Source organism: Pundamilia nyererei, unplaced genomic scaffold (assembly GCF_000239375.1).
Source record: "Pundamilia nyererei isolate P.nyererei 1_Seehausen unplaced genomic scaffold, PunNye1.0 scaffold00322, whole genome shotgun sequence".
Taxonomy (NCBI): Eukaryota; Metazoa; Chordata; class Actinopteri; order Cichliformes; family Cichlidae; genus Pundamilia; species Pundamilia nyererei.
Window position 1 is genome coordinate 446,983 of NW_005187723.1, and position 13,142 is coordinate 460,124.

At 40.5% G+C, this 13,142-nt stretch overlaps 1 protein-coding gene across 2 annotated transcripts in view; it reads left to right on the top strand.

The window, feature by feature from the left end:
* Window positions 1–4,758, top strand: part of socs7 (suppressor of cytokine signaling 7) — an 18,421-nt gene extending 13,663 nt beyond the window's left edge. For both annotated transcript variants that reach the window (XM_005751686.1, XM_005751688.1), the window contains 4 exons: window positions 1,780–1,908; window positions 3,465–3,600; window positions 4,012–4,155; window positions 4,306–4,758. In XM_005751686.1, the coding sequence (XP_005751743.1) occupies window positions 1,780–1,908; window positions 3,465–3,600; window positions 4,012–4,132 (386 nt within the window). In that variant the 3' untranslated portion in view covers window positions 4,133–4,155; window positions 4,306–4,758. The remainder of the gene's footprint in view (window positions 1–1,779; window positions 1,909–3,464; window positions 3,601–4,011; window positions 4,156–4,305) is intronic.
* Window positions 4,759–13,142: the final 8,384 nt, after the last annotated feature.

Sequence of the window (13,142 nt, forward strand, 5' to 3'; positions counted from 1 at the left end):
ACACCTGATATAGGGTGTTGATGTCATTAGACCACACCCCTTCTCATTACAGAGATGCACATCACCTAATATGCTTAATTGGTAGTAGGCTTTCGTGCCTATACAGCTTGGAGTAAGACAACATGCATGAAGAGGATGATGTGGACAAAATACTCATTTGCCTAATAATTCTGCACTCCCTGTACATACAGACTTACATACAGTAATATAGCAATCTGTCTACAGTAAACATATAGACAGATCTGAAAACATTATGTGTAAGCAGACAGGCCTGTACAGATCGAGCAAATTGAAACCAAAACTCATGAAGCATGAATAACTCACATGGCGCCACATGCACACGCCTCACATGTGTGACAAACTAACAAGGTGACTTGTACAAAGATGAATGTGTGACTGGTCACATACTCCAGTACGCATGCTCCCATGCAGATGTTCATAACTGGGGCTGTACATTAATGAGTCACTATTACATGGCCACAGCATCATGGCTGAAAACACATTCATTATACAGATATGCAGCCTTCACTGACACAACATGTTCGCATCAGTACAATCTTGTTTGCATGAATGCATCATGACCCAGCATGAACTGAGGGCAGAAAGGCTTCAAGAGAAAGAACCACTGTGAAGTCAACAGGAAGTCGAATCACTCATAGCATTTGTCTGTTCACATATTGGCTGTTTGTAAATTATTTTTATTCAGTATTATGTAATTATGTACTGCTCTAAAGTAATTTCTACCTTAATATTTCTTTTTGTCACGTGTCTGCGGCAGCAGACCCTGTATTTATTTAAGAGGACTCAAACGCAAACGCTTGAGGCAGGAAATATGAGAAACAAAGGCAAAATAACACAGAGATAAACTAACCAAAAACCTAAAGTGGGGAAAAACTAAACAAAGATCTAAACACAGAGAGCGTGGGAAAACCACAGACCATGAACACGGCAAGGAGAGCAGACACGGGTAGACGAACAGACGACCTGACAAGGAACAAAGGAAGACAGGACTTAAATACACAGAAGGGCAATGAGGGAAGTGGAAACACCTGGAGAACACAGCTGATACAAATGAACATGACACCACAGGGGAAGCAAAACTAAACATACTGAACATGGAGCTCAAGACTATCTAGAGGTCAAATGACCCAGAACCATGACACTTTCTTTTTTTTTTAACTTGCCGGCTGTATTACTATGCAGCATGAGGCCTGCGTATCCCTGTGATCAGAGGCTCATATGCACAACAGTGTGACAGCTGTAATGTTTGCTAGCTGCATGCCCTTTTTTGGTAGTAGAAAGTAAACAACTCCTGCATGAAACTGTTTACGAAAAGGCTTCTGGATTTTCTGAGCAACTTTGTCATGATTTCTGCAATGGTGCTGAGTGTGTTCACTGTGCTTTCTGGCCCCTCGTGCTCCACAAAGCTCTACTAAACTGGGCACCTCACATCAAAGCCATCTAAAAGGATAAATAGCGCTTCAAGCCAGTAGAAATGTATGTGAAAGTGACTTAGTGGTGAACTTTACCTTTAAAGTTGCATTATTTCCAGGACCTAAAGAGCATGATTTACATCTTAAAGCTGCACAGGCTGATGGAAATTTCCTGTTGTGTAGCTTTATTTTTTGTTCTCTTTAGTCTCTTTAGAACTATCCAGGAACAGTTTCATCTCAGTTGCATTTATAAAAACGTTACTCATGTGGGTACGATTTATAGATATTGAAAAAGTACACATGATACAGTACATACAGGAAACTATTCCTCTTTTATTGCCTGCAGGGACGTTCAGTTTGTGGTGTCACCCGAAGTTTGAGGACCGCTGTCACTCTGTGGTGGAGTTCATCGAGCGAGCCATCATGCACTCCAAAAATGGGAAATTCCTCTACTTCCTCCGCTCCAGAGTCCCAGGTGAAACAACACAGGCTTTATATCAACACCCAGCTCCAACTGATCAAAAAACATTTGAATCACCCCTTAGTGAGAAGTGCCTGAGAGACCGGGAGGAGAGGAGAGAATAGCTATATATGTACCATTTTTATGTCTACATTCAGGTTTTGCATCATGCTCATGTGAAGGTATCTGGTCATTTATGTCTTACAGTAAATTTGCACTAGTTTGTGTATACTACAGTGTAACTGTATGCTATTGTATCCTTTGCATCCACCTGTGCGATTTATACACATATCCTTGAGCCGTGAGCAGATTTACCCCTGATGAGAATCATGCCGACACAGATGTGATGCATGTGGACCTCAGGCCAAGCTATATCGCACAATTCACTGTAGTTTACTGCATCACACCTAAATGACAATAAGTAAGGTAGCATCTTCTGATTGGGAAATATATCTGTGCAAAATGTTATCAGACATAACTGAGTCAGATTGAAACGAATCTTTTACTGTTATATTTATATTAAACTAAATCTTGAGCTAGAAATACTCACCGAGCACCAATTTCCTGTGGATTGCTCCTCTACTAGTCTAGCAAATACTTCATTTACACCTGTCTGAATAATCTTTGCTAAACATGACAGAATCAGGCTGCTTAAAGAGCCTATAATCTATACATTCACATGCATCAAATGTGTGAGGAGTCTTGTAGTAACGGACCAGCTGCATCTGCTTCTACCATGGGCTTTAGGGAGCTTTATATTGAATTTCAGCTCATTGCTTCCCTGTACAGCTACAACTCTACTGTTTTATTTAATTCCTATTCCCACGATAATATAATTTTCAGCCAGAGCAAAAGCTCCAAAAATCTATTGCTTTTAGCAGCTAAAGAGACGGGTACTTCCCTCAGGCGTCTGTAGAGACCAAAAATGGAGCTAAAAGAGCGCGAATACTTGACTCACATGCAACAGGTTAGTTGAAAGCATCGCTCCACAGAAATGATCTTCATTTGTGAGTTGTGTCGAAGTGGTCTGAGGTTGAAGCGGTGGATGCCTATGCTGATAGAGAAGTGTATGTACAATCAATCCCTGTAATCCAGAAGTTTATACTTCACATTGCTCTGAGCACTGAGTTTCACACAGTTTGATCTACTTCTGTGTCTGCGTGATGCCAGTGAGATCAGATATCCTGTTTACTAAGAGAAGCTGACTTAAAGGGGAAGAGCCGAAGGAGAGTTGGATGAACTGATACACCATCCCAAAGCCATGAAAGTACACAATAAATAAGAATTAACTGTAAATAAAATGCTGCTCTAGTAGATTCCAAGAATAAAATTATGAAGCTGGAAACCAGCATCTCGTTTAAGAAAAGTCCTGCAAGTCTCAAAACAAATAAAACTAGGTTTTTGTAAGAATTTTTGGCCATTAAGCTACAGGCACAACAGTTGACAAGAGGACACAAAGTCTGTGAAGGACGCCTACATGTTAGTCACTGGGCCACCAGAGTGCCCAAAGCAAAATTGGGAAAGGGCAAATTAAAATGTTTCACTGAGTAAAATGTTTCTTTCTGTCCCAGGACTACCTCCCACTCCGGTTCAGCTGCTGTATCCTGTGTCTCGCTTCAGCAACGTGAAGTCACTTCAACATCTCTGTCGCTTTTGCATCCGACAAATAGTCCGCATCGACCACATCCAAGAGCTTCCACTGCCGAGGTATTCAGTTTCAACTGGGAAATATACTTGCTGAAATATACAGGAGTGGAAAGCCAGCATCCTGAATAATGCTGCTGTTTTCCAAGGCGTTGGAACGGTTTTAACAGACTCTTTATTGATGGGTTTTCACTTATAGATCTTTTAACCTAGCAACCTCCAACCACATGATTCAGGTAGAGAAAAAGGCGGTACATTTTGTTTTTCATAAAAACAGTATGTGTTAGCATAGTTTCATTGGTATCCAACCAAAAGCTGAGATATTTTGAAAAATCCTGGATTGGTTTTCATTTATTCTTTGTGTTGATGTTTAAAACTTTTGTGTCTTCTGTTCTGTTTCTTTATCTCTACATTCAGTAATCCAGCTTTTGATTTTGATACTGATTTTTTGCCTGTGTTTTCACCTCTTTCCAGACCGCTGATCTCCTACCTGAGTAAGTTTTATTACTATGACCCTGAGGAGGAGATGTACCTGTCAATCAAGAGCATCCGGAGGGTAGTGGGAGTAGGGCAGGAGGCCGAGTCGCAGACGTAGCAGCAGAGCTCTTCTCAGCTTGAGTGAGTTAGTTCATCAACAGCATGCTGTTGATTTCTAGAGTGGTAAATAGTACTGTTCTAATCCAACGATGTTTTGATCCTGTGACTGAGATGCTCAGGTGAAATCTTAATATAAAGCATTAATATACATAGTTTTACCCTCATCTCCAGGTTTTGCTGTGGAGGACTGTACTGTCTGTACTGGTCTACCAGTCTTCCAGCATCGGCCATTCAGAGTCCCTGGAAATCTGTGTGTCCAATGTGACTGGGATGGATCCTCCTATGTGTGGATTTGGACTAATGAGAGGAATGATGTGTGCTTGCAGTTGAATCGTGGTGCATATGCAGTGGACTCAGTGACTTCTGAGGAGGGACTGTAGAGATACGCTCACCTGAAAACATGTCGACAGGCACAAAAACAGAGCCTGAATTATGAACTCAATTTCCTGAACCTGTTGAAATGGACTTTTAAAACACAATGCACTGGTCAATTTGTACAACTGTTGTTTGCTGCCATTTCCTTGTTTTTCCTTCCATTTTGTCAAAAAAAGGGATTTTGGATTAAAAGATGTCCTCAGTGCTGGTATACACACAGAGGCAGGGCCACAGAGGCCTGTCAAATCATTTGGTGTCTTCATCATCTGAAACTGAACCCCAAAAGTTGGACCCTATGAATCAGCTAAAAAAACGTTTTTTGCTTTTTTAAAATCCCGTGATTAAATTTCTTCATTTTATTTAAACTCATCTAATGTTATATGACACAATTTGAGGAACTCCTCAAGTTGTATAAGTTGTATATGGAATATATTAAGAGTATTGACTGTGGCTTTCACTTGTAGCAACCAGCACTGGTTATTTTCACTATTATACATTAATCAGTGTGCCAGCTATTTTTTAAAAGTGGCAATAGGCATTTTTCGCTATAACCCAACTTTCTAAACTGGACTCCTTGTTTTTAAAAAACAAACAAACACCCACTTCTATTGGGTAAATAGCTAGCCAACTGTTGTTACTTTATGTGAACCTACTATGAGCTTTGAGTGCTAAAACCCATTGAGTTTATTCTGAGATACAAGCTGTTTTGCTTTAAGTCTTCTTTGTCTTTGGCCTCTCAACAATATAGGCACAATATGATACTGTCTACGATTTCATCTGCGGTAGCTACCAGGAAACCAAAAGTGCTATCCTCATTTTGTTTGTGTTGGCAAGCCTATGGTCCCCAGAGATTTACCTGTTGGTAGTCAGAGCTGCTGAGTGTAAGTGTTGCTTATGAGCAACCATTTAGAAGGCAGCTGGTATGCTTATTCTATAGGCATTTCAATATATAGTCATCACTGGATGTTTGTAGGGATTTTTTTGTGACGTTTTGTGTCATATTGTTAAAAATATCTATTTAATTGAAATAAGAACATGGTAGACACTGTTTTGATCTTCTTAAGACAGCATCCTAAACTAATCTGGGTCCACATACTGGCCACCTTGTTAGGTACCCCTGTTTAACTGCCCATTAAGACATATCTAATCAGCCAATCACATAGCAGCAACTCGAATGAATTGAGGCATATAGACATGGTCATTATCACCTGCTGAAGTTTAAACTGAGCATCAGAATGGGGGAAAAATGTGATTTCTTTGTTGGTGCCAGACAGGCCATCTCTCACACAACTATCTCTAGGTCTAGGTCTATCTCACAGCCCATTGTTCCTTCAGTGGAGCTAGTTTCAGTCATTATGCAAATGTACTGTTTATAAGATTGGGGAAACCTGCAGTCTGCTGAGACTGAAGAAGTCACTTGGACGAGTGACGAAACATTTCTCCCACTGAAAACGTCCAGATGAACAGAATTAACTTTTGGGGAACTATCTCTAGGGTTCACAGAAAAAAAGGAAAGAGAAAATATCCAGTGAGCTGCTATAAATGCCTCTTTGATGCCAGAGGTTAGAGGAAATTGCCATTCTGCTTTAAAGTTGCTCCAATAGTCATGTTTTACAATATAGGTATGCAGAGGGAAATTGCTCTGAATGCACAACACGCTGAACCTTGAGAAGCTGGGTGTCACTCCTGTCTAAAAACAGCAAACTGAGGCTACGATTTGCATTCGTCTACCAAAAATGGAAAGATTGGAAAAATGTTCCCTGGTCTGAATTTTTGCTGCAACAGTTGAATGACGAGGGTCAAAATGTGGTGTAAGCAGTATAAAAGCATAGATCCATCCCGTCTTGTAGGCACGGTTCAGCCTGGGGGAGGTGATGTAATAGTCTGAGATATGTTTCCTTAGCACACTTTGGGCCCCTTGGTATCAATGAGCATCTATTAAATTACATAGGCTACCTGATTATTGTTGCTGACCATGTCAATCCTTTTGTGACCATGGTGTACCATGGTCACCATATCAGAAAGCTCAGAGCACCTCAAACGGATTTTCTGAACGTGAAAATTAGTTGACTGCGCTCAAACGCCCTCCAATCCTTTTGGATTTGCAGCATAAATGTGAAGCTGACAAATATGCAGCAACTGTGTGATGTTATGGGCCAAAATCTCTGAGGAATGTTTGCCAGCACCTTCTTTAATCTGTGCCACGAAGAATTAAGACAGTTCTAGTGGCAAAAAGGGTCCAACCTGGTGCTAGCAATGTTTAGCTAAAAAGTGACTGCTATATGTATAAAGTTTTTCTGAAAGCATTCAGAGTCAATTTATGCTTGGTGCGGAGGAAATGTTTTGCTTTTAGAGGTATGCAGTCTTAGGCTGTTCTCCTCTAATAGGTAAAAACAAAAAGCGTTTATATTGCCCACTAAATACTTGACAGATTTTTCAGAGTATAAAATATCACATAATAGTAAACACATTATTCCCTAAGCGCCCCCCCAAAAACACAATAAAATGTCTAATGCCATAAAATTGGTTGTTTTTGTTGCTGTAATTTAAATCACAGAGAAATGACCCCCACAGGTGCTGGCTTATAGCAGTTTCTGCTATGCTCTGGGTTCTGTTGATTCATGTTTTTGCCTTGTCTTCTGCCAAGAATGCCTAAAACATATAGAGTTATTATCTTTATTTTTGATTACTGAGCCACGATGTAAAGAGACAGCCATTACTACAGTTCATTAAGTAAATGAACGTAAAGGTTGTCACTGATTTCACACGCCCTTACTTCTCCCAATGCATTGTATTCGGGTCTATTTAAACTCCTGTATTTGTTGCTTTTAAAAGACCCAGTTGACTTCACATTGGTGCTGTTCATGTTCAGACAGATATATACAGAAATAGTGAAATTACACCAAAGAGAAAATACGTCCTCGGAAAACTGGTTTACGATACTAACGGGTATTTGATGTGGGGGTTTTCCTGCTTTAGGGTAGATATTTTCAGTTACTGAAATGAAAGATTCATCTGAACTGAAATTATTGAATCTGGGAACATTTGATTATTGCCAAAATGCCCTGCCTCTCAGTGTGTATACCTCCTATAACTGCTCTCTACCTGTTTGTTTTATTTGTTGAAATGCCCAGGTGTATTTTCCTCATTCTGTTTCTCAGTACCGTGAAGCTGGCTACTGGCTTTTCCAGTAAAAAGGAAACAAAAAACTCTGGTGTGTGGCATTTTTCCCCCCAATTTGAGTATTTTCACTGAAAGCAGACTGAAAATATTTCAGTAAACATATTGATGGGATCTAACTTTAGCTCATTTTGAATTTTATTTTGGTTTATGGAAAACTAATTAACTAATTTAATAAAACTAATTAATATCACTGAAAGATTTGGAAACAACAAGCCAATCTGCTGTTTATATATTTTCCATATATTTTATTTAAAGTTAGCAATTGTTGGTCATTGTGCGAGGCTGTGATACACAAACTAAAAGTAGGAAAAATTCAATCTTGGCATACTGAGACCTAACTGACATACTAATATTATTACCACTAATATTATCACTGCTTTGGCATAACTATGACATTAATGACAGATCGACAGTTTTGTCTTAACAGGGTTTATGGATAAATGTGCCTGCTCAGCAAAATCTGGTTTTTTTCTTTTTGTAGAAAACCCTCCAAAAACTTTCACTTTAAATAAATCTGCTCCACTATAAAATTTGATGACATTATTTATAAAATAGGAAAACCTGCTATAAAGAAATTAACATCAGCTTAAGAGAACAAGACATTGTGCCATTACTCAATTCAATTTTATTTATACAGCACCAAATCACAACAACAGTCACCTCAAGGCGCTTTATATTGTAAGGTAGACCCTACAACAATACATACAGAGAACAACCCTACAATCATATGACCCCCTATGAGCAAGCCCTGTGGCGACAGTGGGAAGGAAAAACTCCCTTTTAACAGGAAGAAACCTCCAGCAGAACCAGGCTCAGGGAAGGTCGGGGCCATCTGCTGCGACCGGTTGGGGTGATAGAAGGAAGACAGGATAAAGACATGCTGTGGAAGTATGATTCTCAGCAGAGAGAGCTCTATAAACAGAGAGTGGGAAAGGTGACTGAAGAAGAAATACTCAATGCATCATGGGAATCCCCCAGCAGCCTACACCTATTGCAGCGTAACTAAGGGAGGATATAGGGTCACCTGATCCAGCCCTTTATAGCTATTATGCATACCCGCTTATGATGAGGTTCAGATTTTTATGCTTGAATTTGTTGTGCAGACTGTTTTATTATTATTATTAGTAATAATAATATTATTTGTTTTTGTTTTTAATGAATTACATGAAATGAATATACCAACATATAAAGCTCAAAATTCAATTTAAATTTTAATTAAACACCCTTAGTTCATGAATAATTAACAGTTGATAAATAAATTCTTAAAATATCAATGTGAATGGTTAAGTCATACCGGCACCGACATCTGGTTGTGTTGTGTGTGTTTCTGTGACCAGCAAACCACCTCATTATTGCAACATTGTTTTTTTAGTCATTTGAACATCAACCCTGAATAACAAAACTGCCTCAAAGTGACTAAAGCATGCACAATATATAAAGTGTGTATGAATATAACTAAGTGAACTTAAATAGCTACTGTGATCCAAATTAAATAAAACAATTTAAATTAAGTAAGCAAGTATTGCTTACATTCTGTATATAAACCATTTGTTTATAAAATGTCAAAAAGGCTAAAAACCCGTCACAACATCACGTCCCTTGCTTCACAGCTTCTGGCTTTGAGTTCTTAATGTAGAGTGTGCTTCATTTTTTAATGTCAGCTATTCTCTTTGAAATAGGCTGAAAACTCCTGCCACAGCTTTGGCTCATGAAGCCTGTTAACTGATAAAAGTGAGATGTCCCAGTTAAATTATGCAGCACTTTCTCTCTGAGGCTCTCCACAGAGGTGCCTGGGGAGAAGGTGGGAGACAGTATCTGCATCCTTCATCAAGCCAACTACAGCACACTTGAGGTGAAGAGGGAGAGAGTGCTTTAACTAAAAGCAGGACTCCGGTTTCCTAAGCTCTTAAAAAACTCATGCAGCGATGCAGGGACAGACTGGGAAGAAATGAAAGAGATCTGTATGTGAATAAGGTCAAGGGTACTTTTTGGGAAAAGCCTATATGAAAAGGCATTACGTGCATTGTGGATGTGAATGGAGTCAATGGGAAAGAAGGCCAGCTCATAGTAGCCTACAAGCTGGCTGAAAGTGCTGGGGGCCAGCTCGGCTGATGCAGACGACAGATGGGCCTGACAGCCACCATGGGGACATTTTCTTAACAAGTTGAACATCCGACAGAAAAGGTATAAAATGCTCGCAGAGAGTGAATGGCATCATGACATGAGCCAAAAAGGAAAGTCCCTAATCTTTAGTATTCAGATCCCAAAGGAACCAGTCAGTGTTTGAACAAGCTAAAGGTAAGAATGCAAAAATGAAGGTTACACTTTCAGATTGTGTTTTGATGACACGGTTGTATTAGTCATAGGAAGAAAACAAGACATTTAAAACCATTAAATAATGTTTGGATGTCACAATGATCTATTCTCTGTCGTTGTGACAGAAAGCTCTGAAATTAGTTCAAAACAGTGTTAATGTGTCATGACTAATGACTCTCTCTCTCTCTCTCTCTCTCTCTCTCTCTCTCTCTCTCTATATATATATATATATATATATATATATAACACTAGAGGCCAACTCCAAGCCCATAGCACAAGTCACCATCAAGTGCGGGATCTACCAAGGAGATGCTCTGTCCCCACTGCTGTTCTGCATAGGCCTGAACCCCCTCAGTGACATCATTAACAAGACTGGCTACGGATACCGACTACGGAACGGAGCAGTTGTCAGCCACCTCCTGTACATGGATGACATCAAGCTGTATGCCAAGAGTGAACGAGACATCGATTCACTGTTCCACACTACCAGGCTATACAGCAATGACATTGGAATGTCGTTCGGACTGGACAAGTGTAGTCGGATGGTAACAAAGAGAGGGAAGGTAGTCAGAACTGAGGGGATTGAACTACCAGAAGGCAACATTGCAGACATAGAGGACAGTTACAAGTACCTGGGGATCCCGCAGGCAAATGGGAACCATGAAGAGGCCGCTAGACAAGCTGCAACCACCAAGTACCTGCAGAGGGTCAGGCAAGTCCTGAGGAGTCAGCTGAATGGTAAGAACAAGATCCGGGCCATCAACACGTACGCCCTGCCCGTGATCAGGTACCCTGCTGGGGTAATAGGCTGGCCAAAGGAGGAGATAGAAGCCACTGACATAAAGACAAGAAAGCTCCTTACCATGCATGGAGGGTTTCACCCCAAGTCCAGCACCCTGAGGCTGTTCGCTAAGCGGAAGGAAGTGGGCCGGGGACTGGTGAGTGTCAGCACCACAGTCCAGGATGAGACAACGAACATCCAAGAATACATTGGGAAGATGGCCCCAACTGACCGAGTGCTCAGTGAATACCTCAGGCAGCAGAAACCCAAGAAAGAGGAGGGAGACGAGGAACCATCATGGAAGGACAGGCCCCTGCACAGTATGTACCACCGGCAGATAGAGGAGGTGGCTGATATCCAGAAATCCTACCAGTGGCTGGACAAAGCTGGACTGAAAGACAGCACAGAGGCACTAATCATGGCAGCACAAGAACAAGCTCTGAGCACAAGATCCATAGAGGCTGGGGTCTATCACACCAGGCAAGACCCCAGGTGCAGGCTGTGTAAAGATGCCCCAGAGACAATCCAGCACATAACAGCAGGGTGCAAGATGCTAGCAGGCAAGGCATACATGGAACGCCACAACCAAGTGGCCGGCATAGTGTACAGGAACATCTGTGCCGAGTATAACCTGGAAGTCCCGAGGTCAAAATGGGAGATGCCCCCAAGGGTGGTGGAGAATGACCGAGCTAAGATCCTGTGGGACTTCCAGATACAGACGGACAAAATGGTGGTGGCTAACCAACCGGACATAGTGGTGGTAGACAAACAGAAGAAGACGGCCGTAGTGATCGATGTAGCGGTTCCGAATGACAGCAATATCAGGAAGAAGGAACACGAGAAGCTGGAGAAATACCAAGGGCTCAGAGAAGAGCTCGAGAGGATGTGGAGGGTGAAGGTAACGGTGGTCCCCGTGGTAATCGGAGCACTAGGTGCGGTGACTCTCAAGCTAGGCGAGTGGCTCCAGCAGATCCCGGGAACAACATCGGAGATCTCTGTCCAGAAGAGCGCAGTCCTGGGAACAGCTAAGATACTGCAGGACCCTCAAGCTCCCAGGCCTCTGGTAGAGGACCCGAGCTTGAAGGATAAAACCGCCCACAGGGGCGTGCTGGGTGTTATGTTTAACATAAATGTAAAAATGGAATTTGTTTTACAGACACTGGTCATGACAATTTAGTATCCTACACCAGATATTTTCTGAAATAAAATATTCAAGTAGAAGTTTCAGCTACAGTATTAAGAGCTTTATTTGCTTTATACAAAAAAAATGTTTTTGCCAGTAAAAATATAATTGGAGTTCAACACTGTAAGCCAAATATGTGCTTGTTAAAAGTAAAACAGTAAAACTGTGTCGCTTAATGTTCACAATCACTCTACATTTCTGCCTCCCCTAATATATTCTACAACAATCCAGCTGGTTCCTCACTTACTGAAATATTTAGATAACATACTCACCTGATGATGGCACTAGATCCAAAGACAATGCATCACAAAAGTTACAAAAATAATCTTACGAAGAATCACTGCAGAAATCCTATATATCTGTGCATGCTCACAAAGACAACATGCAAATATACAGCATAATTTCATTTGAGTGAGTTGAGTCTTTTATCGAGCCAAGTATCAGAGATCAATCAAAGATTAAAGAGAGTAGGATTTTTTCTTCTTCTGTGTAGTAATAGACTCAAATCAATAAAACTGTGCAAAACAGAAATTGGATCAGAAAGAGTTGTAAATCAGCCACAGAGAGGGTCAGCTAATGTGATTATATTAGCACAAATCAATTGTGTCTATCAGAAGACAAAAACCAAAAGGACAGTAAAAAGGCACAAAGTCTACAAAGATTAAAACAAAGAACAACAACAACAAAAACAAAACATGAAGCGCTATGGTGAAGCAGACAAATCAAACTACTGAAAAAGATATGCAGGAAGGAACACAAATACATCCAAAGAGGTCAAAAGCAAAAAGACAACAAAGAGAGTAATGTGCTTTTAATGTGTCAACAGGGCCATTGTCTCATCACCTGACAATCATTATAGTCTGCAGTCTATAGATTGGTGGACTAATGACTTGAATGCTGCATCCTCTATTGCATTAGCAGTTACCACACAAGCAGAGAGCTAAATGTCAAAGTGCTTTTCAGGGTAAAACTACAGCCTATTGTGAAGGCTGTGTTGAAAACAACAGGATAAGATAAAAGACATGTCATACATGTTTTAGCCAGGCATCTTTTTTGTGTGTTAAGTACATTTTTGCATGAGTGGACCTTTAAACAAACAGTAATTAAGCCATTAACAGGCCAACATTGTCAAAAAAAAAACCCAAAACATAAATACATCTAAAATGTACA